The 27,033-nt window shown below is 41.0% G+C and overlaps 2 protein-coding genes across 2 annotated transcripts in view; one reads left to right on the forward strand and one right to left on the reverse strand.

The window, feature by feature from the left end:
- The window catches only part of RASEF (RAS and EF-hand domain containing), a 1,118,741-nt gene extending 1,106,224 nt beyond the window's left edge, over positions 1–12,517 (forward strand). Inside the window, exon 17 of the mRNA XM_044083708.1 lies at positions 11,156–12,517. Coding sequence (XP_043939643.1) covers positions 11,156–11,273 — 118 coding nt within the window. The 3' untranslated portion in view covers positions 11,274–12,517. The remainder of the gene's footprint in view (positions 1–11,155) is intronic.
- The window catches only part of MCRS1 (microspherule protein 1), a 1,081,536-nt gene that overhangs the window by 478,337 nt on the left and 576,166 nt on the right, over positions 1–27,033 (reverse strand). The window lies entirely within an intron of this gene.

Below are 27,033 nucleotides of genomic sequence, written 5' to 3' on the forward strand. Positions count from 1 at the left end.
ACCCACAGCAGACCTTTTCCAGGAATCAGAAAGGGGGCAAACATCTCTTTTTACGAAAAGTAAGCAGGCTTTTCAAGATGCATCTACAGAAGGCTTCCCCCTGTGGCATGGGGGGATAGCCAGCCAGAATGGGCGCAGTCCACATGGTAGAGGTGGTGCACAGAATCAGGGCTTCCACAGAGCTTTCTCAGTGAGGCACTCCAACTCTGGAGGCAGTCTGGGGTTGTTTGGCTATGCACCCAGAAACTTGGGAGGCCATCACCTCAGACATTTGGATGTTGAGTCATATGCAGAGGCTACAAAATTCCATTTTTATTTTTCCTTAAAGAGAATGTAAAATGCCTCCCAGATGTGCCACCCCGTCAGAAAAGGTATGCAGCTGTCAAAATCAAAAAGCTGTTAGAAAGTCAATTTATTCTGGAAGTCCCATCAGACCAACTGGTTCCCAAAAAAAAACAAGGACTTCAGGATAGTCTTGGATTTCAACAAGTTAAATCTCTTTGTGAAACAGACCAAGTTCCAGATGATCGTGGTGCAGTCCATCCTGCCTCTTTTGAGGAAGGGCGATTGGATGTGCTTAATCAACTTCAAGGACCCCTCATGTAAAGATAGCAGGGCAGTCCAAGGGGTTTCTGTGCTTCCGTCTGGGAGCCAATCTTTACCAATTCAGAGTGTGGCTCTCTGGTCTCACCACAGCCTCCCAAGTGTTCATCAAGTGCATGGTAATTGTGGTGGCCTGGCTCAGGTCGCAGAGATTCCAGCTCTTCCCATACCTGGGCGATTGACTTTTCACCACTTCCACGAAGGCATCTCTAGCCAGGACCAGGAACTCCTTACTCAGATTTTGCCTTTCCTTGGGAATCACCATAAACCATCAAAAGTCCAGTCTGCTTACAGTTCACGACTTGGAGTTCATAAGCTGTCACTTGAGTATTGTCTCAATAACCAAACTTCCTTCATTAAGGGAATCCACCCTTCATCTTTAGGCCACCTAAAACCTGTGGCTTTCATGGTTCTCAAACTGTTAGGTTACACAGCTGCTGCAATTTGCCTAGCTCATCTGGCAATTTACCACATGAGTGTTCTGCAGTGGACACTAACAAAGCAATGATCCTACCTGACTCACCCATTGGATTTTCCAGTAATATTGACACAAGTTTCCTGGAGACAGATCAAATGGTGGTTGGAGTCTGTCCTGGTATTGGTTGGGAGGCCATTTGTTCTTCCTTCCCCACAAGCTACAGTTATGATGGACACCTCTGTTCTCATTGGGGGGTGCATTTCAAAGGGAGTGTAGTCTAAGGGACCTGGTCTACAACCAAGGACAATCTTCACTTCAGTGTGCTGGACATGAGGGTGGTCCTGGAATTGCAGGCTTTTCAGGACCTCCTCCCCAATGGTGTGATCTCAGTACAGACAGACAATGCCTGTTGCCTGAACAGACAAGGAGGCAACACATTCATAATTGATTTGTCAAGAAGCCATGAGGGTTTGGAATTTGGAAGTGGACAAGTTCTTCTCAACAGTTTCTGGTAGCAGCACACATCCCAGAGAAGTCCAGCATTTTAGCAGACAGTCTGAGTGGGAACATTCTACTTCCTCATGAGTGGTTGCTAAATCTGAGGGTTGCTGCTTGGATTTTTTTGTGTTGGGGCTCCCCCGTGTTGTGATCTGTTTACCTGCCATACAACACCAAGTGTAGCAGCTATTATGCCTTAGTTCCTACACCTGACAGTTACCCAAGGATGCTGTTCTTTATGCTTGGCCCCCAGGTCTTCTGTACCTGTATCTTCCTACCCTATATATAATAAAGTTCCTCCAGAAGGCTGCCCATTGCAGAGTGACTGTAATCCTCATTGCTCCATTTTAGCCTGATGGGTGCTGTTCCCCTTTCTTTGGCCTCCTCAGAAGTACCCTCTGTGGCTTCTGGATCCCGTTCTGGATCTGATTTCTCATCCAGCAGGCTTGGACCCATCAGATCTTCAAATGCTTAAGTTAACCGCATGGTTCCCCCAGTTCCCCAGTTGGTCGTGGATCCCAGGCTTTCACACAAAGTTGTTTACATTTTGTACTCTTCTCAGAAATATTCTACTCACAAAATCTGCACTAGCAAGTGGAGGCATTTCATCCATTGGGCTCAGTCAAAAGCTTTTAGATCACTTTTCAGCACCAGTAAAGGCTAACCTTGATTTTCTGGCTGGTTTATCTCATTTAGATCTAGTACTTCCACTATTATGGTGCAGTTGGCTGCCATTTCTAATTTTCACTTGTGTAGAGACAGTATGCCAGTAGCAGCTGTAAAGATTTTAAAGGTCTTTCTTAAGAGAAACTTTATTACACCTTCCCATTCAGGACCCATTCAGGCTTCTCTGTGGAATAATCCCTTTATGTTTCAAGTGCTATCTGGACCTCTCTTTGAACCATCAGCCATGGTTTTCTTGAAGTTGTTGTCTTGGAAGATACTTTTTTGTGGCCATTTCTTCGGCCAAGTGGGAGTCAGAACTGCAGGCCTTTTTCTCGGCATCTCCATTCATGATCTTTCACAAAGATTCTGTGTTCCTTAGAAGAGATCCTTTCTTTTTGTCGATGGTGGCAGTGAAGAGCAGTTTGAATGAAGTCCATCCACCTTCCAGTGTTCTTCTCTGAGTTTTCAAATAAAGGCAAATAATTGATCTGATTTCAATTTTCATTTGTTTCTCAATGCATTGGTTTGGATCTGACACTCTGATCTGACTTGGCTGTTACTGTAACTCGTGGTCAGCAACAAACTCTTGAGCTCCTTTCCTACCCATAATTCACTATTCCGAACATCCCCCAGATCTCATTTGCCGCTTTTGCGACTAGACGTCGTTGACTGCAGCTCTTGAGCTAGATCGTTCAGGTAAGTGGTTACTCCCTAAATATTATTTTTCAAGCCTTGGCTTTGTTTAATCCTCTTCTACAAGAATTTATATTCTATCCCTTTACTCTTAGAATTTCCTTGTTCAACTTTACACTTGTTAGTGCATTCTAAACTATCATTGTTGGTAGGCCTTGCCTACCCTGTATTTCTTGACATTTCAATGGTGTTTTTACCTTCCAGTTTATTGCTAGTTAATTAACCCGTATTTTTCCTTACTGATCTGTTTTTCAAAAAAAATATATATATATGTATCATCTGAGTGCTATTACTTTTTCTTCCGCTGTTTGTTGCTGTTATTACTGTCATTGGCTGTTAACTTTGTTTACTATGTCTGAAAAAGGAGTCAAGAAATGTGAGAGATTTGGACATAAAATGCCTTTCACTGATGCCCATTCTCTCTTGTGTCTACTGTTTAGATGCGGAGCACCTAGATCAGGATTGCAATATTTATCATGGTTTTAATCATCAGGCTCTGAGATGAAAAACAAATTAATATTAAAGGGTATCTATCCAACCCTGTTCTCGGATGCTTTATCTGGAGCTCAACCTCCTAAAGCAAAAGTTAGGGACCCTTCAGAAAGTCCAGATCTGTGGAATATTTGGCTTCTACTTCTAAAGAGCTGAAGAAAAACAAAGAAAACTTGGATTTTATGTCTTCTGGGTTCTGACCTTCCTCAGATCCCAGCAAGTATCTGTCTAGTCCATCAACATCAGATCCAACATGACGCACTTTGGATCTGAAGTCCCCTGATCCAAAACCTTTGCCTAGCACTGTGTATTCACCCTCTGTTGATCCGGTACCGTCCAGGGTGCCCGCCCATTTTCTTGAGAGGCACTCTAAGCCCCCTTCAGTGGTGTCCTGTCATTCCTCAAGAAGCCTCGCGGAGGCAGATGTGGAAGGAATGATGAGGAAATTGTTCATGGAGCAATTTCAGAAGGGAATCTTCACAGTTCCTACCCCCTCGGGTCAGGAACACTGTCCATCTGCTACCCCAGTGATTGTAACTCCTCCTCTGACACAGTCTGTGAGGTTAAAGTCCTCAGATCCGAGCAGCAAGCCAGAAACTATTTTTCTTGGCTCCATTGGCTTCCCTCTCAGACGTGGTCTGCCTTTGAGGTGGTGAAGAGGGTTTTCTCTGTTCCAGCAGGTCAGGTGGGTCTGTCCCCCTCTGATCCATCTTCAACATCTCTACGAGCTTCCAGACCACCCAGGTGGGTATTGTCATCTCTTCTGATACTTCTCTGGATCTGGATCATCCCACAAAAGAAGTCCCTAGGAATTGGAAGTGCAAGAGGAGGCACTTAGACTCCCCCCAGGAGTCCGTCACCAAGAATACTGACTTTGATGAGAGAGAATGGTCTCCCAAATCATACCCAGTGACTTCTCATTTAGTGACATCTGTGAGAGCCTTAAACAGAAGGGTGGTTGGTCTGCCCTTAACCCAACTTCTGAAGAATCAGTATTTCTGGAAGCTTTCAAGATTGGCCCATCTACCTCTTGTGTCACTCCACACACCAATGAGCTCATCGATTTGGTGGTATGGAAGGAACCTGATACGATTGAGACAATCCCCAAGAGACCAGTCAGGATTCACTAGTAGGAAGAGAACATTGGAGTAAGGGAGTACCAGTTAATGAAATGGTTGTGGTGGCAGCTACAAAGAAGGAACTTGTGGAAAAGAGTTCCACTTTTCATCCCCCAGTAGAGAATCTAGGGCACTGGACAGATTTGGGAAGGGATTGTATGCTTCAGCAACATTTGCTGTCCAATTGCTGAACTACTTGGCACACTTAATGAGATTACAAAGGGACTTAATTAAGAAACTTTCAAACTCCCTTTCAGGAGCCACTACTGCAGAGGCTGAAACTTCTGTGGCCTCATAGTTGGCTACCCTTCATTCTACTGTAGATTCGTCCATGAGGCTCATCTTGCATGCTGCAGAGTGTGCCTCAAGGGCTGCGGGTGTAGGCATTTCCATCAGGAGGCATGCCTGGTTGTGCCTATGTGATTTTGCGGAGCCATTCAAGTCATCTTTTGTCAGTGCTCCTTTTGACGGTGGTTCTTTGGTCCCACAATAAACGACGCACTCTTCAGGTGTGAGAAGGATGGAAAGGCAATATCTGCCATGGGCATACATTTTTCGACCCCTCAACAGACCTTTTTTAGTAATTAACAGGGAGGTCGAAAGATACAGTTCAGTAAATCTCAGGGTCCTTTCCAGGACACATATGGCGGTAGTTCCTCCAGAGGCACAGGGGGGTAGCAATAATAGGAGAAGACGCCCCCGTGGCAGAGGAGGCCCACAAAACCAAGGGTCTAGAGATACATTTTCCGATAGACCTTATCAGTGCTCCTGAAAGGAGGCCCGATTGCCTTCCTCTGGAAGCAGTCAGGAGTTGCTTATCTCTGCATCAGGAAGCTTGGCTAAACAAAACAAAGGATACTTGGGTGCAGAGAATCATTTCCAGAGACTGTATTATTCCCTTTTCTCTTCCAACCCCATTACCCAGGAAAATCCCCCATGTTCCACCCAATCAAAGGGAAGCAGCAGCAGCACTGGGAATTCAGAAGCTGCTAGAAAGAGTCATCCAAGAGGTTCATCCATACCAAATAGAATCCGGAACTTACTGAAAATTCTGTTTAGTGCTAAAGAAAACAGAGGACTGAAGACCAGTTTTAGATCTCAGTGTGTTGAACAAATTGGTTCGGCACACCAAGTTCCGAATGATTATGGTTCAGTCCATTCTGCCCTTTCTGAGCAAGGATGACTGGATGTGCTCTATAGACCTTCAGGATGCATACTATCATACAAAAATGAATAGATGATCCAGAAGGTACTGGAGTCTGTCATTACCAGTTCATAGCACTGCCCTTTGACCTCTCCACAGCCCCCAGGGTGTTCACCAAGTGCATGGCAGTAATAGCAGATTATAAGATGTTATTAAGCTAATGGCCCTGATGCCCTTATAAGCCTTAGCCAAGAAGTTAGCCCATATTCCAACAAGTCAGCACCCGAAGTTCACTTGAGATTGCAGGGAATTCCATATGTTTCCATATTTGGACAACTGTCTCATTACCGCCCCAACCAGGCATCAACTGGTACAAGCACAAGACCAAGTGCTGCTGACTTGTTCAGTTTTTGGAATAACCATAAGTCACTACTTGCAACCAACCCAGACTTTGGAAATCATAGCAGTGTTCAACACGGTGTCTGTGGTAGTATCTCTTCCTTTTAGGAGTACAAATGATAAGAAATCAGGTCAGGAAAATAATTTGCAGTACCAGAATTTCAGCCTGATTGATCCTGCAAATTCCAGGATCAATGTCAACAACAATAATCTTGATTACTTTAGCAAGATATCACATGAGAATTCTGCAATGGATGCTATAGGCGCTCAATTCTCTCTCAACCCACGTCAACAGAGATAAGAATAACTCAGGTATGCAATCTTTATCTTTCCTGGTGGATGCAGTCACAACAACTGTTGCAAGGTCGTCCTTTCATTCTCCTTCAGCCCAAGGCTATAGTGACCATGAACACTTCCCAGATGGGGGGGGGGGGGCATTTTCTTTGAAAGACAGTCCAAGGCAGATGGTCCCTGAAGAAGCCAACTTGCATATCAGTACTTTGAAAATGAGAACGGTGCTTTTGGCATTGCAAGCATTCCAAGACTCTCTCCCTTTCTGAACAATTGCAATCCAAATGGACAACATGTCAGTGGTCTGGTACATCAACAAACAAGGGAGAGCCAAATCTTACCCCCTGTGTCGAGAAGCCCTGAGGATGTGTCAATGGGCAGTTTCCTCCAACCGCTTTCTAATGAAAATGCACATTTTGGGGAAGTCCAACGTGATTGCAGACAGACTGAGCAGGTCCATCTTACTACCTCATGAGTGATCTATCAACAACAAAGTGACGGGCATGATTTTCTGTCAGTGGGGCTAGCCTTGCTGCGATATTTTTGCATCTCCCCTAAACAAGTGCAGCAGCTTCTTTGCCCTAGTTCTCCCACCAGGGGAGTCGCCGAGGTATGCCCTACGCCACGATTGGCCCTCCGGTCTTCTATACACTTATCCACTGATTCCCTTAATTCCCCAATTCCTTCAGAAAGCAGCCAAGTTGAAGAACAAAGTCATCCCCATTATACTGTACTGAGCTCGACAAATTTGGTTCTCCTTCCTTTGGTCTTATCTTCGGTACCCACCTTGGATTCTGGATCCAGTCCCAGAACTTGTGTCTCACCCGACAGCTATGATCCCACCCAGACATCTCAAACCTCATACTGACTGCATGCTTTCCTCCAATTCTGTTAATAGCCAGGCAACCTGTGCTTTTTTTTCCCTGTCCGTTCCATTCTGCTACCTTCCCATAAACTCTCTACAAGAAAACTCTACAGAAGTAAATAGAGAAGATTTGTTTATTGGGCGAAGCAGAATCAGATAAAACCTTCCTCAGCCCCAATACATTCTGTTCTTGAATTTTTAGCGAGTTTTTTTTAATGAGGGTGCAAGTTTGACAATTGAATTCCAACTAATACTGTAAAGAACCCACAAGTACGGCCAGTGCAATGGCCCAAAATCCTAAATAACGCAAGTCAAAAGAGAGAGCCAGCACAATTCAGTGTGGAAAAATATGTATTATAACTTATACATGGTGTATTAAAAAATGCACCAAACCAACAAATTCACCAAATACATCAGACCGGTTTCGGCAATGCTGCCTTCCTCAGTGAACAAAGACAAATGACAAAAATTCCAGGGTTTTAAAAATAATCATTCAGGCCAGGTGGAAATAATCCACCGAGCTTAACTATCCATTTCTTTTCTTTTACATTTATTATCTCATGCAATCCTGTCTTATGCTTTGTTTTGTGTTAGATGCAATCAATAACTGTAAATCTAAATGACCCAATTTTATGTTTGCATATATGTTTATACAATGTACTAGCTTGTTTGCAGTTCCTGATATCACTCATATGTTCACTTATCTGCAATCTAAGTGGTCTAGAGTTTTGTCCAACATAAAATGCTGGATATGTACAACTTGCCAAATATAGCACCCAATTGGCGCTACAAGTAGCAAAAAAATAATATCAAGCCCATAAGGTGTAGGTGTATTCTGGCTAATAAAACTGCCAGTTTTATAAACCTTAGAACAATTGCAACAATGACCACATGGATTAATCCCCATCAGTTTGTCTCCCATTATAGTTCTCTGGATAGAAGACCTATCCTGATTTTGATACCTTTTATAGTGGTTGAACAAAGAGCTCAATGACCAGCCTTTACGAAAGGAATAATTGCACCTATCACCCACAACTTCCATGAGTGAATCTTCTCCTTGAAGTATATCCCAATGTCTCGAAATAATATTCATAAAAGAATGTGTATTTTTACCATATGTAGTAACTAACCTAACCTGATTACCCCTAGCGGGTTGATCACCCTTGTATACAAGCAAATCCGATCTATCCTGCTGAGAAGCAAACTGGCCCGCTCTACAGATGTCACCAACCCTGTAACCCTGATTCCTAAAATGATTGGAAAGATCATACTTATATTGATTATACACAGAGGAGTCTGAAAAAATCCTTCTGATCCTAAGAAATTGGGACTTGGGGATATTCCTGATGACATGCTGGGGTTGGAAGCTGGATGCATGCAGTAGAGTATTATATTGTGGAAATTTGCGAAAAACTTCCATCTCCAAGGTGTCATCGGGGATACGTTTAACCAAGACATCCAAAAAGGTAATCTCCTTTTGGTGCCATGTTACCTTAAATTGAACCCCCATATATTATGGTTCAAGTATTCAACAAACCCCGCCAAATAAGAAGCATCCTCTCTCCACATCATCCAAGAGTCATCAAGATATTGTCTACATATATCAATTTCTACCAAATAAATATTATGACTAACATCATAGACCATTTGCTCCTCTATGTAAGCCATAAACAGGTCGGCATATACGGGGGCAAAAGACACCCCCATAGCTGTACCCTGTATCTGCCATACACATTGTTTTTGAAAATAAAACACATTCTTAGCAAGGATTTGTTAGAGTTGGAAAATGTCTTGAAAGAGAAAAAAAAAGAAGAAATTTCAGAGAGATGTTGATGATTTTGATAGGGGGAGACCCTTTGAAATATGCAAGAGTGTCAAATTTGCTACCCTCAATTTTAGATCAGGGAATTTTAGGCCCAAAAGATCTAAATCTATTTTAAAGAAAAGGAATAGGGAGAATATTACATCAGGTGAGGATACCTCATCCAATACTTAGGGGGAGGAGGCCCACATGGACAGTATATCCCAGATAACAGAGGCCCGAAGACCGAATCCTGGGGTACACCACTCATTATGGATCTACTGCTTGAAGTGGCTTCCCCTGTTTTGACTAGATGGGTTATATCAGTGAACCAGTTAGCTATACCCATCTGGTAACATACGGATTGATGCCTAGTTGATAGAGTTTATCCGTTATGCCCAAGTGGGGAATAGTGTCAAAGACTTTGGCCAAGTCAAGGTAGGCTGTGTGCACTGTCTTCCCCTCATCCATGGCTTTGGTGACTCTTTCAAAGAAGTCAACCAGATTTAACAGACATGTCCTCCCCTTGACGAAGCCAAAGTATGTGGAATCAAATGTTTGGTGGTTGCCAATGTCCTTGTTAATGAGGTCCATGATAATCCGTTCCATGGCCTTTCAAATCAGGCTAGTTAGGCTGATGGGTCTATAATTTCCCAGATGGTGGACACTGCACTTTTGTGCAAAGGGATGACAGTGGCTCTCCTCCACTCAGCTGGGACGAAGCTGGTAGTCAAGCTTTGGTTGAATAGGGTGCCTAATGGTGCTGTAAGTTCCTGCCTGAGTTCATGTAGGATGCAGCCTGGGATGTTATCTTGTCCCTCGGTGCCTGTATTTTTTGTCTTTGAGAGAGCAGTGATGACATTTTCCCCAGATATAAGGAGGAGGGGGAAGGTACTGGGAATGTCCTGATTTACTGATGGGGGGAACAGAGGAGTGAAGTTTTCGCTGAATCCATTTTCATTTCTTGCACTTACTTAACATTGTTTTATTGTATATTAACTTGAGTAATACTGTCATGCTGTGCATTGCACTTTTGTAGAATGCTTTTAAAAATTATTTTTGAGGTTAAGCTGTAAAAGTTGTATAGTGATTTATTTTTAGATTTTATATAATTAACTTAAAAATAGGCCCCTGTGGACCAATCCACTTACCTGCTAAAAATGAAATAAACTGTAGCCTCTATCAACAACAGTTAATATTGTAATATTACAAATCAAGAAATGCTACCGACCACTTTCAATGTCAGTCTTTGTGTATTTGTAATTAAGGTAATAAATAGCCCTCAAAAAACTCCCCTGGCTTGAATTACCTCAGCTTCTTCCATACAACCAGTTAATCATGGCCCACAAATTAGTCTATAACCAGAAAAAACTCCAGCTCTCCAAAGCTTACTATAACCTTACTCTAGCACTTGAACACTAAGATCATCAAATACATCTTTACTACAAGACACTGCAGGAGACTCTTTATACTCTTCCTATATCTCAAAAACCTGGAACTCCCTTCCCCATAATATTAGAAACACTGACAACACACATCAGTTTAAAAAAATACTCAGAAATTGTCTGACACTTGACTCTGCTCATGCAACACCCCTGGCTGATCTCCTGTTATATAAGTACACTCATTAATTATTCAGCCTGTCTCTTGGACAGTGATCTTATTTGTATTATGATTTTTTTCTTTTTATTCTTAAATGTGTGATAAATCTAGAATCATTTTCCCTTTACAGATGTAAATTAATACTCATAGGTTCTGTGTTAGTAATATCACTATCTTAAGTTCCATATCTGATGTTGTGTCTACTGTAACGTGTGTTGTATATATTGTTTGCCGTGCTGTATTTACTGTTACTTTTTGTGGAGCTCTTCTCCCCAGGCCTCTTCTGAAAATGGGCTTTGCCCAGTTGGACTTTCCCAATAAACAAATATAAAATAAAATAAAGTTAAATGAATAAATAAAAATATGATTAGTCCTGTCAGAGTTCTGCATTTTACCTGAATGTTGTGACTGAAGTGCTTAAAAACATGTTGATGTTAATAAGGATTTCAAAACTTACAAGATTCATGCAATGTCTAATGCAAATAATGATAGAAATGACATTTGGATTTAATACCTGAACTTGTCAGATGTATTCTTTCAAATGCGTTATTTGATGTTTCCTTAGGGAAGTGAGAAAAAGATCCAGCTTTGATGATCGCAGGGATAGAGACTCCGTAAAAAAATTGTCTGGCGTGAATGCTAACAAGAAGCAAGCACAAATGAATACATGTTGCAATACCTGAGAAGAACTGGGACTGGAATTTTGTTGCTGTTGTATATAAAATTGCTGTTCTTACACTGCCAAAAATTGCTCCGGTGAATGAAGGTTTTCTTGCAAACATACTTTTATGTATGATCCTTAAAGTTGAAGATTATATGGAATTTTGCCAATGTGAAAATGCAGACATTTATTTTAAAACACCTTTGCTTTTTTGTAAACCTGATATTTAAAAAAAATGAGCACATAATGTGATCTGTATTCGCTTTAATATAGTTGCCTTTTGTGGTTAAATAGTGTCGTTCAGTTATCGAGACTGTTGTGCCTATAGTTGCAGAATATATGAAGCAAGGTACCTGCTTTCAGCAGGTATCACTCCCAAACATTTAATTCTGGTGTTGTACTGGGTAATAAAAATGATAGAACTGAGCAGTAGAAAGCTCATTGGTGAGGGGAATAGGCAGGCCTCTTAAACCAAATGCTCTTTAGATTTGAAATTTGTCTTTCAAATCCATTACAGTGTTGCATTTTGCTGTCATGTCAAAGCACCCTACTTTATTAAAAAGTTGCAAGATGTGCATTGACATATCAAACTGAAAAGAATCTCAAGATATATTTTGTAGGGAACTGTATTTTACACTTTTGAAGCACTTTATGAACCGTGCCACAATGTTTTGTGTAATGTTGGAAAAGTAAGCTATTGGTAGAGTTCAGAAATGTATAATAAGAATTTAAACAGTGCATCACCAATATGTGTGTGCTGCAGATAGAACACAGGATCACCAAAATAATCCTTCTGTTCTAATTCTTAACATCCAGAAGCACTAAGCTTAGTTGCCACGTTAAGAGTAAATGAGTACAATCATAGTAATGCAACAGTTTACAGCATAAAACCAGTTGTGTTGTCTATTTGTACATCTTGCTTGTGTTTCACCAAGTAATTTTGAAGGAAAATATTCATTTCTTGCAGAATTTATTGCTAACCTGTGAAATATTATCAGCATTTTTATATTTATTTTGTAAAAAAAAAGCCTTTACATATTTCAGACTCATTTTGTCTTTTTAATGAATGCTGTAAATAAGATTATTTTTGCCATTTATATAGAAGTATTATTTTATTCCATGATGTGTTCATTTATTGTATTATATTATGCAAATCTTTTAAGAATTCATAAAGTCATAGTTAAATATATTGATTACATGTAGCCGTACAGTTTTCTGTACTAACTGCAATGATATTTCTGCTACTCATTATATATATATATATATATATATATATATATATATATATATATATATATATATATATATATATATATATATATATATATATATATACACATATACACACACACACACACACACACACACACCATCTGAAAGTTATGAGGCAGTGTACCACAGTTGGCTATTTCAATGAGCTGCTAACAAGCTTTGTCCTTTATTTGGGTACTTTAGGTGCTCTTCATTTGTAACCATGTGCATTAACCAAACCAGAGCCACTGGGTCAACTTTGAAAAAAAAAAAGCAGATCTGTTTACTGGGTCTTGCATAGCAAAGACATTCATGTAAATGAAAAAAATAAATAGTTTTGTCTACTGGCTAACTTTTGTACCATGTGGCAATCCACCCAAAAATAAGAGAGATACTTCCTGTTTAGTCCACATATCCTCCATTCTAGCTTGCATCATAATTATAATGTAACTGATGGTATATAGACCTAAACATCTGCAGTTACAAGGATGCCTAATTTATTTGATAGAATACTGTTGACATGGGTTAAAGTAATTAAGTTAATATTCTGAATCAAGGGGATAGGGTATTTCAGGTCAGTACTGGTACAGGCTGGCTAAAATATTTCCTGATCTTTGTAAACAGCATAAACATGGATAGTCTTGATTTGGGAAAAAAATCACAGTATCTGGAGATACCAATAAACCCAGCATAAGTGGGTTGGTATCTTGGAAATTTCCTCTTAGCACTTTTACTTCTAATCTCTGTGTACAAAAATGACTCCCTTCTGTCAAATGTTTCTATCTTGGGTTAGTTAGAGGGTTACTTTGTGCAAAAGGGTGACGTTCCTTGTTGAGACATGGATGATGTGATTGGCAGGGAAGTGCTTCATACAGAATATCTACAGGTGTGGTAAGGGAAAAGTGTGAGGGCTGCTTTCTAATATCCCGGTGAATCATCTGCTTCTGACATCTCCCAATTGAACTACATGTTCAAATGTGAAAGTAGTAAAAGTGTAGCATGTATAACCTCACTTCTGTGGCCTATCCCAGTTTTCCCATCCATGCCTTTAATTTTAAGAAGTGAAGTCTCGTACTGTTTACTATATTGTACTTGTACAGTGTGACAGGAAAAGATGAGACAGGTCAAAGAAATTGAGTATAAACTAATGCAGGAGGAATGTCTAATGACTGTAGGACAGGAAAGAGTTATAAAAAACAAAAATAAATGTTAATGTAAAACAAAGAAAAACTAGACAAATTCAGTTTGTATGTTTGATGATAATAAAACTACACATGCATTGTGTATTATTTGTGCAATAAAGAAAATCCAACATCTGATTTAACTGTGTTACTTAATTATTTTAACAGAAATGCAGATTGTAAATGTTATGTAAATCACAGAGATTAACCTTAACATGTCTTTCTGTTCTCATGTTACAATATTCATAACAGTAGGGAGGTGGCTGCCTGCAGCACTGGACATCTGGCCAATATTACCAAAGTCTTTGGATAAGGGGTACGTGCGATATTGCATGTCAGAATCATAAACCTACGTCGCTATATATGTGATGTCTGCACATACCCAACTCAGAACTTTTCTGCAGCTGTGGTCTGCAGATGTCTTTTCGCCAGTTCGTGGAATCCGGTTGCTCGTTTGCCTTTGGTTGTCCGCATTCAAGCCAAGTACCCTTTGGGATTTTTGATTATACCTTTTTTCTTGCATTCCAGACGTAAATGTCAGCTAGGAAGGGTGTGTGTGCTTGTGAAAGACAGATTCCACACAAGGACACGGATGACAAGTTTTTGTTTTGCTTAGGGGCGGTTGCTTGGGACGGGCCATGACTATAAGTCTTATGACATCTGCCAGTACTTTGTTCCCAAAGCTTTGAGAAGCCATCTGGCTGCTTTAAATTTGTACTTAGAAAATCAAAGACTTCATTTGGCATCAGGTATGGAGGGCGGGGTAGGTACCTTCAAGGAGCTGCCTCAGAATAAGGCCAAAAAAGTTAGGCCCGACACCCATGCTGCACCTCAGGAGTCCAGTGAGACTGTAGAGGAGGTTGATAGCGTTGGTTTTACTGCTGGAACCAGGAACCATGGTGGAAGCCAGTTCAGCGGAAATTGACTGGGAACCACGGCTCGTGGCATCAGAGGGGCCTGCTGCCGCCTTACATTCCACCCTGTCGGCTCCCAAATCAGCTATTTCTCCTGTTTATTTAAAAAAGAAACAAAAGCACAGAACTGCAGAATCTACACCAGGATGGGAAGCTTTTTCTCAGAAACTGTTCAGTGCCTTCCAGGCTCCTCAGTCTCAGGTGCCCCAGCCAGTTCTACTCACTGTGCAACCCCTGGAAGACTTGGAGGAAGAAACCTCTTCCTCAGTTGAATCCCTGACTTATTGTTCTCAAATTGAGTCCCCCAAGGACTTTGTTATCCCTGAAGAAGAAGACTCCCCGAGTCCTGACTCTCCTGGGGAAGACTTTTCCTTTGGAGATACCGTTACCTTAATGAGACAGCATTTTAAACGGGAGGTTTCTGATGTGTCTGAGAAAAAAAAGAGATATATTGAACTCCTGCAGATGGAACAACCTTCTCCGTCTGCATTTCCCCTTGTTCCCAGCTTTCCAGGATGCCTTTCAGAACCCAGGCTCAGCCTCCAGCTTCTAAACGCCCTGATAGATTTTACAAGGTTCCCCAACAGGCACAATTTCTGTTCAAAAATCCTCCTGCAGACCCTGCAGTTATTGCTGTCAGCAGACAAATCCTCAAGACAGTTACCCTCTACTTCTTTGTTCCCAACAGATAAAGATAGCAAGTTCGTGGACAGACTGGGGAAGAAAATATACACTTCTTCCACCCTGGCCGTTAGAGCTATTCATTATCAAACCCACATGGCTAAATTTGGCCTAGATTCTTTTTCTAAGGCTACAGCCCTAATGTCTGAGGTAGCAGATTCTCCTACCAAGACTCAGCTAACTGCATTGCTCTCTACTGTCTCTCAGGTGACATGCATTCAATCAAGTGCAGCTATGATGCTGTAGAAGCATCATCCAAGTCTGCAGCATCTGGCTCTGTCCTCAGGAGGTATTCCTGGTTGAGACTCCAGCCTCTAGCATTGGATATACAGGCCGAATTGCTTGATTTACCACTGGATAATAAAGCTGTCTTTGGCACTGCTTCAGCTGAGCTCCTTAAATCCCACCAAGAAAAGGGCAAAGATCTGCAAAATCTGAAACATGCTCATCTTGCCCATTCCTAGATACCACAGGAATTACCCACAAAAGACCAGTTTTGTAAGGAGGCAGCCCAGTCTATGGGACGGAAGCACCCTAGGAAACAAACCACCCCTAGACCCTCCTCCGCCTCAACTCCAACTTCATTTCGGAGACAGCCTTGACCCCAGACAGAGCTCCTCCCACTGTGACTGAAATTCCTTACCCAGATCCACCCCCTGTCCCTACCCTCCTGGCAGAAAATCACTTCAGAGAAATGGGTCCTTTCTATCTTAAAAAAGGTTACTTCATGACTTGGGCAGTTACACCCTTCCAGGGCACCCCTCAACCTCCATCAAATCAGCTCCACCTTTTTCCTGCAATTCTGGATCAGCTCTTATCTCAGGGCACAAAACATGTCCCTCGGGATCAGACAGCCAAGAGCTTTTATTTCAGAATGTTTCTGGTCCCAAGGAAAGATGGTCCTTCAAGACCAATTCTCGATTTTTTTCCCTTCTCGGTCAATATCTCAAGGTGTCTACCTTCAAGATGCTCACCTTCCAGCATCTCTTACCCCTTATCCCTCAGCAAGCCTTTATGGCATCCCTGGATCTGAAGGAGGCTTACCTTCACATCCCTATTCACCCCAGCTACAGGAAACTCCTGCATTTCTCAGTAGGTTCCTTATATTTTAATTTTTCTGCATTGCCATTTGGGCTCTCTACAGCGCCAAGAGTATTCAAAGTGTGTCCAGCCCTGGTTATCACCCATTGCAAAATGCATGGCATTCAAATTTACCCTTACCTAGACAACCTCCTAATCCTGCACCAGGACTGTCACATCCTATTCCATCACTTAGACATGGTGGCCAGGATCTTGGAGGACCTAAGTTTCACAGTGAATCTACAAAACTCCCAAATGTCACCAAGTCAAGACCTGGTTGTCTTGGGGTGCAGGATAAGGACGGACATGATGTCAGCCTTTATCCCTTGCCAGAAGGTGGAAACTCTCACCCACTACTTCCGATCTCTCCTTCCTCACCTCTCTCAGCCATCTTAGCTAAGGAGTTTCTGAGAGTCCTGGGCCACATGGCCTCCTTGATTCCCATGCTTCCCTTGGCCAGGCTGCATATGAGGAAACTCCAGTGGGTCTTGATGAATTTGTGGAGCCAACACACACACCCTCTGGATGTTACACTCCCTCTTCTCCCATGCCTGAAAAAGGAGCTGTCATGATGAATCTCCAACATTATCCTCAGTCAAGGGGTACCGCCGCAGATCCCTCCTCCCACAAAACGCCTCTACACAAAAGCATCAGATATAGGTTGGGGAGCCATCCTACACAGTAACAACAGTCAGAACAAAGTGCAGGGAGAGAGTGGTCCACCCAGAGAAAAAGGGACCACATAAACATAAAGGAACTGAGGGCCCTTCTCTTGGTACTGCAGGCCTTCCAAGAGTTTCTGCTGCCAGGCACCTTGATGGTAATCACAGACAATATGACTGTTCTGTGGTATGTCAACAAACAGGGAGGGACAAGGTCTTATCCACCCTGCACCTTGGCAATTCATATTTGGTCCCTAGCAGCAAACCTTCACATACACCTACAAGCTATATACATTCCCTCAGCAGAGAATGTGATGGCAGACACCCTCAGCAGAACCTTAGCACTCTCTCATGAATGGATGCTTCACAGGGAAGTGTTTTTGGATCTTATTCACAGGTGGGGTATTCCACAGGCAGATCTGTTTGCCTCCTCCCAGAACAGACCGATGCCCCTGTTTTGCACGAAAACTCCGCATCCACAAGCTTGGAAGGACGCCTTCTCTGTTTCATGGGAGGAGATGATCCTTTATGCCTTCCCCCTTTCACACTCATTCAAAAAGTCATTTTGAAGATTCAGAGGGACAAGCTAAAAATCCTGCTTGTGACCCCCTTTTGGCCAAAACAGCATTGGTTTCCCCTACTATTTCTATTAGCCGAGGGCATTCACCACAGATTACCTCATCAGTTTGATCTACTCACACAAGACTGGGGATCCCTCATACACTCACAGGTGCTCAACCTCAAACTGACCTTATAGGTGATAGAAATTTGATCTCCTTTAGACACCTGTCTTCAGAGAACAAACTCAATGTACTGCAGGAGGACAGGAAACCTTGAACCAGGAGAAATTACTTATCTAAATGGAAAAGATTCTCCAGGTCGTGTCCCAAGAACAAACGGGACCCATTACTTGCTCCAGTACCTATGGTCCTTTCATATTTGTGTGAGCTGCTACAGTCTCGACTGATGTATTTGTTTGTAAAAGTGTATTTGTCAGCCATCTCCACTTGTTTCCCTTTAGTACCCCCACTGGCATCCAGGCTAGACATAAAACTCTTTATAAAGGGGTTCTCCATATCAGACCTCCTTGTAAGCCTATTTCTCCATCCTGGGACCTAAATTTTGTGCTGGAAAAACTCACATTAACACCCTTTGAACCAGCCCATTTAGCATCTCTTAAGTTATGTATTTGAAAAACAGTTTTGTTGGTGGCCCTTACTTCTGTCAGGAGTGTCTCTGAAATCCAAACCCTAATGACCACTCCTCCCAGCCTTATCTTCCACAGAGATAGGGTGTCCCTCAGAACCAATCCTTCCTTCATGCCTAAGGTGGTTAATGAGCTCTCCTTGAATCAGACCAGTAATCTACCTGTGTTTTTCCCTCGGCCTCAGAACTCCTCAGAAAGGACTTTGCATTCCCTGGATGTTCATAGACAACTGAAGTATTATCTGGGCAAGATCAAATCCACTAGAAAGTCTGACCAGCTTTTTGTCTCCTTTCATCCTAAAGCCATGGGAAGGCAGTGTCAAAACAGACCATTGCCTCATGGATTTCTAAAGCTATCTCATTTTGCTATTCCTTTCATGGAAAGGAATTGAATTCCAATGTGAAAGCCCGTGCTACCAGAGCAACTGCCTCTTCAGTAGCCTTTTTCAGGGGCATTGACTACTCTTCCATTCTGGAAGCAGCCACTTTGTCTTCTGTACATACTTTCACCAAACATTATAAGTTAGACTTGATTTCTTGAGCAAGGGCTGGGTTTGCCCATTCAGTTTTGTAGGGTCTCATTGACTCTGTCTCCCAACCTACCTCCCAGGCTCCTACCGAAAGCTTTGGTACTACAGTTTAAATACTTCCTTGGCTGGTGGTATGTGTGGGTCTGGAAAGCTTCTTCCTTCTAGCCTTATAGGGGTTCTGCGATATGCAGCAGTCAATTCTGAGCTGGGTACGTGCAGACGTCACATATATAGCCGACGTAGGTTTATGGCTCTGACATGCAACATGACACATACTCCTTATCCAAATATTTTGCTATACTGGCCGGATGTCCGGTGCTGCAGGCAGCAACCTCCCTACTGTTATGAATACTGCAACATGGAACAGAAGGACATCTATGGTTATGGTAAGTTCTTACACAACTATTCTCTTTTCATGGTTGTATTCACGCAGTGTTTTGAAAATGTCAAGTTCAGCCTGCGTCCAGTAGGAACCATACTGCAGTGAGAATGTCCTGTTTGATAGTGGCAAAATTTTAGCCATAATAATCCATTGAAAGAAATTGTTTACTAGTGTATTTGTTGTTGTTGAGAGAGTTAATCCCACAAGGCCTGCAAACTAGTTTTCAAGAAATATGTTATTTTTATTGGTAATATATGCCTTGCACTAGATCATAGTTGCCTTTTGGTGGTTATGCTACCATTGTCAACCATCAGACCAGTTTCAATTAATACTTTCCTTTCAGAAAACTGTTTTCATTTCATTTAACTAAGCCCGTATATTTACCATATAGTGGCACACAAGCAAATCTGTAAGTAAAAGGAATTAGATTAGATTATACACCCTTTTACTTTCTGTTTGCTGAGAATGTTCTGTTTTTCCCCTCAATGTTGTTGCCAAAAATGAATGTATGACCTTATGACTGCTGGAGCTTTTGCTTGCTGAGGAAGTATTGGTACTACTTACCTCACCAGTAATATTATGAATGTAAGTGTGAACATTTTTGCACAGCTTCTCACCATCACAGTCTTCACCTGCGTATAGTTAAGATCTGTTTATGGTTGTGCATTATAGCAAATTGTATCCATTGCATATTTGAGGGATTGTAGCTGAACTGATAGCATTATGATAACCTCATATAAAGGTCATTAAAGAGATGAAGTAGCCTAGATTTCATGGCATGAACTGGAGGATGGAATTCTTAAACCCAAGTACAGTAGTCACTCAACAGCATGTAAAGTAACACATAACATAATGTCCCAAAATGGCTTACTCTAATATTTTCAAATACAATTAAATATTTTTATAGTACTGTATTATTGTTCAGAGCCTGATAAGAGGGATGATTGTGGAAATATTTTCAGTTGTTAATCATTTAATTGAAGTGTACTGGTTAAAGCTATGATTTTTTTTTGTTTTGTTTTTTTTTTTGTTTACTGAAAGCATATATGTGCACAGAATGATGCTGAAGTAAATATGTAAAATGTACACAAAGAGAATCTTTAGAGTAGTTCTGCATTGTGTATTTATAAGTGTATTGAAGAATTCAACCCGTTGTAAATATCTGGATCCAGTTTTAGCTAATGCTAGAAATAATAAATAGTTTTATTATGGATAGTTGAAGTGCATCATGCATGGGCTGTGGTGTCCCTTTGCAGAACTTCTTTGCATTACTTAAGATTTATAGTAGTAGTAATAAATGTTTAAAGATGTTCTGTTCTTTCTATATATATATATATATATATATATATATATATATATATATATATATATATATATATATATATATATAGTTTATATACATCTGCAATACATTAGCAGTGTTTTTTTAAGGGTCATATGTGATTACTAGGCTAATGGCACAAGAGCCTTTACAAGCTTAGCCAATAATACCCAGGATGTGACAATATAATATCTTACTACCCCATCCTATATCTGGGGAATTATCAGGGTAGTGGATCTTAGGTGTTGGAGCACTGAGTTATTTTACAGACTGCCTCTGTTCATAAGGGACATGGGCAGTATACTTGGACTGAATTTATGGTTCCTCATTCATTTATCCAAATTGTTTTTGAAGAGAGTGAGGGATGGACTTTGTTTTAACGAAATGAGAAGTTTTTTTCCATAAACGAGGTATCCTTTGGGATACAAATCTGTCTCTCCAGCAAGTTCTGCTAGAGTCACAAATTAGGTTCAGGTCCATGGAACATGTGTAACCCTCGTATAATTTTTCTTGTGAATATGTTAACATTTTCATTAGGGCTGAATGAGAGAATGCCATGTAAGTCAAGCATAACTCACCTCTCAATAAATTATATGAGATGGAGTAAAGGGATAGGGTCTTTAGTCGGTCTGCCTAAGACACATGCAGAACGGTGCATTGTGTTTGATTATGGGCCTGATCAGGGCCATGTACAATGGCACTGTGACTTCCTTTAACTTATAAGTTGAGCCAAACAAAAGGATTTCTTCATTATAGTAGCTACATGGGTCTATATCAAATGGTCGAAGCTTTAGGTAATCCAATAACTAAAGCTCGACACCTAAACAGCGAAAGCAGTAAACCGCGAATGGCCACTTCCATGAATTTTTTCATAGGGAAAAATTTACTTGGCCGTTATCGGGAATATGCCCTTTTCCTCCACTTTAGAGTGACGTCGGAGTTGGTATATTTAGTTGGAGGGCACAGCCCCCCCACATGACTGGGTGAAGCCCCCCCACTCGATTAGGGTTTGAAAGTTTTTTGTTTGTTTTTTTGTTTTGTTTTGTTTTTTTGTCTGGCTAAGCAGATTTTTTCCCTATGAAAGAATTTGCAGAAGTGGCCATTCGCAGTTTACAGCTTTCGCTGTTTTGGTGTCGAGCTTTAGGTATTTCATTACCTAAAGCTTCGGTTATCTAATATAGACCCGCTACCTGGTAGTTAAAGTTTAAGTTACTATCCGTCTGTGTTCCTAGGTCCCTCCCCACTGGATCTACTTTTAGGGGTGTGCTATCAATATTATAATTTGCAGAGATGTCTGATTTACCCAAGTGTGCATTGATGCATTTTTTGCCATTTATCCTCAAACAAAGGCTACCTATGTTGAAGGATCACACTGCGGTCTTTGCTGCCCTTGACATGTGGAAACACTATGCCCATGGTGCTGTACCATTGAGCTGGATGTGGTGACATGTCTTTGTTGGGACACACTGTGGGTCTGAGAATTGTTGGTGATAGTATGTCAGGATATGACTGCTGAGGACTGAACTTGGTGACCAACAGCAGCAGTGCATGCTCATTGCAGCACAGACATTGATGGACAATGGCCATGACTGGGTCATTTTTTTATATCACAAAAATCTGGCATTTTAACAGGGGTATGTACACTTTTTATATCCACTGTACATTCAGTGCTATAGCTACAAAATTCACACCACCAACTCCTTTATCTGCACAGCTCAAAAGCCCTACCAGAATAAATACAATGAGCATACAGACATAAATGCAACAGTCCACATCATGCTAAGGATGTGTGTAGTGTGTTGACCTTATATATGTGGAATTTGAACATGAAAGTTATGTATGTTGAACACCACACAGCCTTACATTAGGCACAACTGTGCAAATAGTTCAGCAATATATTTGTGTATAATCACAGAGGGATGCAGGCTGAGACAGCCGAGATCATTTAAGTAAATATATAAAGCAATAGGACCACCACAAAATATGTTGCATTGTCTTTCAGCACCTGAAAACAACACCTTGCAGACAGTCTCATAATCTGTCAGTATCCACAATCTGTAGTACATACCAACAGGAAGACCTGCAGTCCTGGTGGATATGGTTGTAATCCATCAGTATCCACAGTAGACTGGGGAAGGGTGGATATTGTTGACAAACTTGAGAGGTTGGGTATATAAACCCTTACATTACCCAGTGGATAGCTACGTGCTGACTCACAGGAAATTAGAATTGGGGAGTTCACCTTTACAGAGAGGCCAGTCACAAGTGGAGTCCCTTAGGGATTGGTCCTGGGACTGCTCCTTTTTAGCATCTACTACTCTCTGAAGTCCAGGCCAACATCAAGGGCCTCTGGCTGATGAAATTTGCAGAAGATTGCAAATTAGGAGCAGTCATAGAATTTCCCACCGACACTAATGTTCTCCAGGAAGGGTTGACAGGTAAATAACTGGTGGTAGAACCATGGACTAAAATTAAATGCCAAGAAATGTTTAATAGTATCCTTCGGGAAGACATCTACCCTGGTAACTGTGTTACTGACAACACACACACACACGAGTCAACCCAGTAGTCAGGGACTTGGCGACACGTGTAGCCCATAATCTAGACATTGTCCATCACATGTCTACAGCAGTTAGGAAATTCTGTGTTGTGCAACTTGTAAACAAAGGTATGGCATCTAGATTCCAAGGAAGTCATTGTAACATTGTATTCATCATTCATCAAACCTATCATTGAGTGTAATGCCCCCTTTGGTGTGTACCTAACCAGGCACATCCAACAATTGGAATGTCCACAGGAGTTTCTCATTAAAAGAATACAGGGCACGAGTAACATCATATGCAGACTGTCTCAAAGCACTATCCTGTATTCTGATTCCTACAGGCTGTTGAGAGGAGATCTATTCCTGGCATACAAGATATTGTTGGACCCCACCCTGATGAACATCTTGCATATCTGCAAAACAAATAGCACCAGTATTACCCATTGTAAAGACTCAAACCTTGCTTGTGATGTAAATAGCGCCCAGTGGAGAGACAAGTATGCATCCCAAAGACTCCCTGTCTCTGAAACAGACTCCCTATTCATGTGAAGCAGAGTTCCTGTCTAACCCAATTAAAGTGTAACTCAGGCAATTGGATGGCGAACAGGAAATTCATCCCTAGTTTGACTCCTATGTCTCTAACGGGCATGGGCAGCCTATAAATGGTTAGTCTCCCAGGTCCCTTCTTGTAAATGTCTCATCTCCCAAGCCTCTGCTTGCACTTATCAATGGTACTAGAACTTTTCAGAGATTTAGGATGCATGGCTAGGCTTAAAAAGACCCAGAGGTTGTTCATCTAGTACACACTTATGAACCGATATGTGTCACTAACACCTACATATGGTAGGAAACCAAACTGTACTATTTATCTCAAAACATATGTAATTACTGACAGATTATCATTTTATACTTTGTGAAGTATGATATACAGTGATATGCATAGGACATTGACCGTGAATAGGTCCATTTGTGAATGTAGACAGTGATGGTGAACCTTTTGGGCTCAGTGTGTCAAACATTTGGAAAATTGCTATCTTGACTCTGCTGGCCATGTCACACCCCCTCGAACAAAAGAGAAACAATTCTTTACATATTCATTTATTTAAAAAAAATACAGTCCAATCATGTGTGCTGCTGTGTATTATAAAAGTAAAAATCAGTGGCTTACAATAGAAAAAAACAATATACGCATTGATAATTGGGCTTAAAATAGTGCATCAAAAATGTACCCTACTTTTAGCAGTAATTTTGAATTGAACTGAAAACAAACATGGAACACATTGCATTTGATTTGATTAACATCAATTAATGACATTTTTGTTGCTGAGTTTTAATAAATAAGAGCAGGGCCAAATATTTCTTATATTTTGTTCGTTCAGTTTCTTTGGTAACTTTGGGGGTGTTACAGAGTTTGTCACCTTTGACATGCATGTCATAGGTTTGCCATCACTGATGTAGACACATAAGCAACTCACTGAAAACTTACCTTTTGAAAATGCATAGTCGGGCAAGTATACCTTAACAGTATGAACACCTGAACACACACACCTTTTAAATAGTATTTCTGCCATGCTTCATTAGCATAGAATTTTTTGGAATCACTTCTACATAAGTTCTTGAATCCCAGTAAATTAACAAGTAGTTTGGCATAAGTGTACAGAGCAAAGTGCATACTTTCAATAGTTGCTAGTGTATGAGTACTTGTCCACCAGTATGCTGATGCCAACCTCACTTGCACCAATTTTAAAGCATAATACTGCTACACTTCCAGAACATTCCCTTACTACCTTTGAACTGAGTGATGCCTCAGTGAGCATTTTTCTGTCAGCATTCTGCAACTTCAAAACAAGAATGTTGAAGATGTTGACAGAGAAAAGGCTCTGGTGCATCTGAATGCTCAACTGGCCCAATGAGGAGATGATGCCACTGCTAAGAGTGTATGTCCAACATGAGAAGAGGATGAGGATACTCCAGATTAACTTCACCTTGATCGAGCTTTGGAATCGGATGTTCAGGGAGCTTTGTGGACGGACCTGGATTTTCACAGGTGTGCAGATCTGCCACTGTTACAAACTCCATCATAGGGATCAGGATCATCTACTGGGGTGGATTGGCAATGTCCGCAGGAAAAAAAAACAGATATTTGTAAATGAAATATTCCACACCCTAAAAACTTCACCCTTTACTTTGTAGGTATTTAGTATATATTTTACATTAATTTGAAGGTAGTAATGCCAACATAAGTAGTCAACTGCAGCTCAAGCATAGTTCTAATGCTTTGTATTTGTACTATCAAGATTTTTCAACTGTATTAACATCAGTAAGATTGATACACTGTATATCAAGCTTCAGCAATACAAAATTAGATGTATGACTGTATTCTGCAGTTATCCATAGTTGAAAAAAAGCTTATTTTTTAAGTTTTCATTGTTTTACTGTATAATAATCCTCCACCCATTACATATCAATGTATCTGTGTGTGCCACAACTTTAACATATTGATCTGATGTCTTCATTCTATCCTCACAAATGGGTTCAGATACAATATGTTGGAACAAATTCAGCCAATGCTACAGCTCACAGCCACCAGATCTCTCAAGCTTCTCCCATACCCACAATGCAGCTTGCCAAATACCTCCAATCTCGTTTGACACTTAAAATTAATGGATATGGTCTACCAGTCTTTCTCGAGCCAATTAGATAAGTACAGTTTATTTTTTCTTAAAACTCTTCTATCAACTTTTTTTTCTCCATAGTTTGTATTTTACCTTTTTAGCCCTTGTTGTTTTTACTGTTTGTACTGTCAAACTTCATCTTTCTGTTTTCTTCCTTGCCGTTACAACTTCATTGTATTTCCAACATACCATTGTTGGTATTCCCTTGCTTCTCTTTCTTCTCTGTTGAACTTGAGGTTGTAATCTTCTTGTTCACTTTTCTTTACTCCCTCTTTCTTATGACCTGGTCATAGTTCTGGTTGCCATTGGTGATATTTCTTCTCCTTCCTTCTTCAGCCTGTTAAAAAATAAAAAAAGTTACTTACTATTTTCTTCATATTCTTACCATAAATTTTTGTTTCTTTAGTCATAGAAACAATGAGTGACAAATCTGCAAGATTAAAAAAATGTTTTTTTCCTCAATGTGGACTTAAGTCATCTATCTCAGATGCACACTCCCTTTGTGTATACTGCCTGGGTCCATTACACCTACAGGAGGATTGCTTTATTTGTCACAGATTCAATCCACAAGCATTAACAGAACATGAAAATAAATTAATATTAAAAGGTTTCCTTCCTTCTTCCTTTGGAGAAGCCATATCCCAGTCTCCCAAGTAGAAGCCCTCCACATCATCAAAATCCCCTCTGACTCCTCAAGAAAATGGACTGCTGAACTTCCAGTATCAACCTTGGAACAGAAACAAACTCTTGGATCCGACTGTTACTTCAGATCCTACGACCTCAAAAACAATTTAAACGTCTCTGGCTCTATCAAAGTCAGATCAGACACAACCACATGGTGAGACACAACCTTTTGAGATTCTCTAGATATTCTCCCTTAGTTGCCCCAGTACCAGACAGGCTTCCATCTCCGTTTCTGCAGAGACCAGCATCCCCCTCCATTTATTCTGCTTGTTCTTCTAGAAGTCTTACAGAAGGAAAAGTGGAGAGAGGGGTGAGGAAGATTTGCCTCACAGACAGATTGGTCTTCCCTTGGCACCTACACCTTTGGGTCAGGTAGTCTGACCTTCCATCACACCACCCCTGCAAGTTCCCCCTCTTATTCTATCTGCTGAGTTAAAGTTCAAGGATCCCAGTTGTCTGGATCTGTCCGTCTCAGATCTAAGGATCTCTGCATCATTGGATCCAACATCTTCTCTGAGACCTCCTATCTTTCAGATCAGGAGAGTTGTCGGAGCTGAAGCCTGCCTGCCAGGTCTGGGGTATAGCATTTGATTCCAAAGTTTTTGGAGCTGTCTCTGTTCCTCGGTGCATCAGCACTGGAGAGTTCAGCTCTGGTTTCCTCCTCAGAGACAGT

This window comes from Protopterus annectens, chromosome 9.part0 (assembly GCF_019279795.1).
Source record: "Protopterus annectens isolate FY-2018-M chromosome 9.part0, PAN1.0, whole genome shotgun sequence".
Lineage (NCBI taxonomy): Eukaryota > Metazoa > Chordata > Ceratodontiformes > Protopteridae > Protopterus > Protopterus annectens.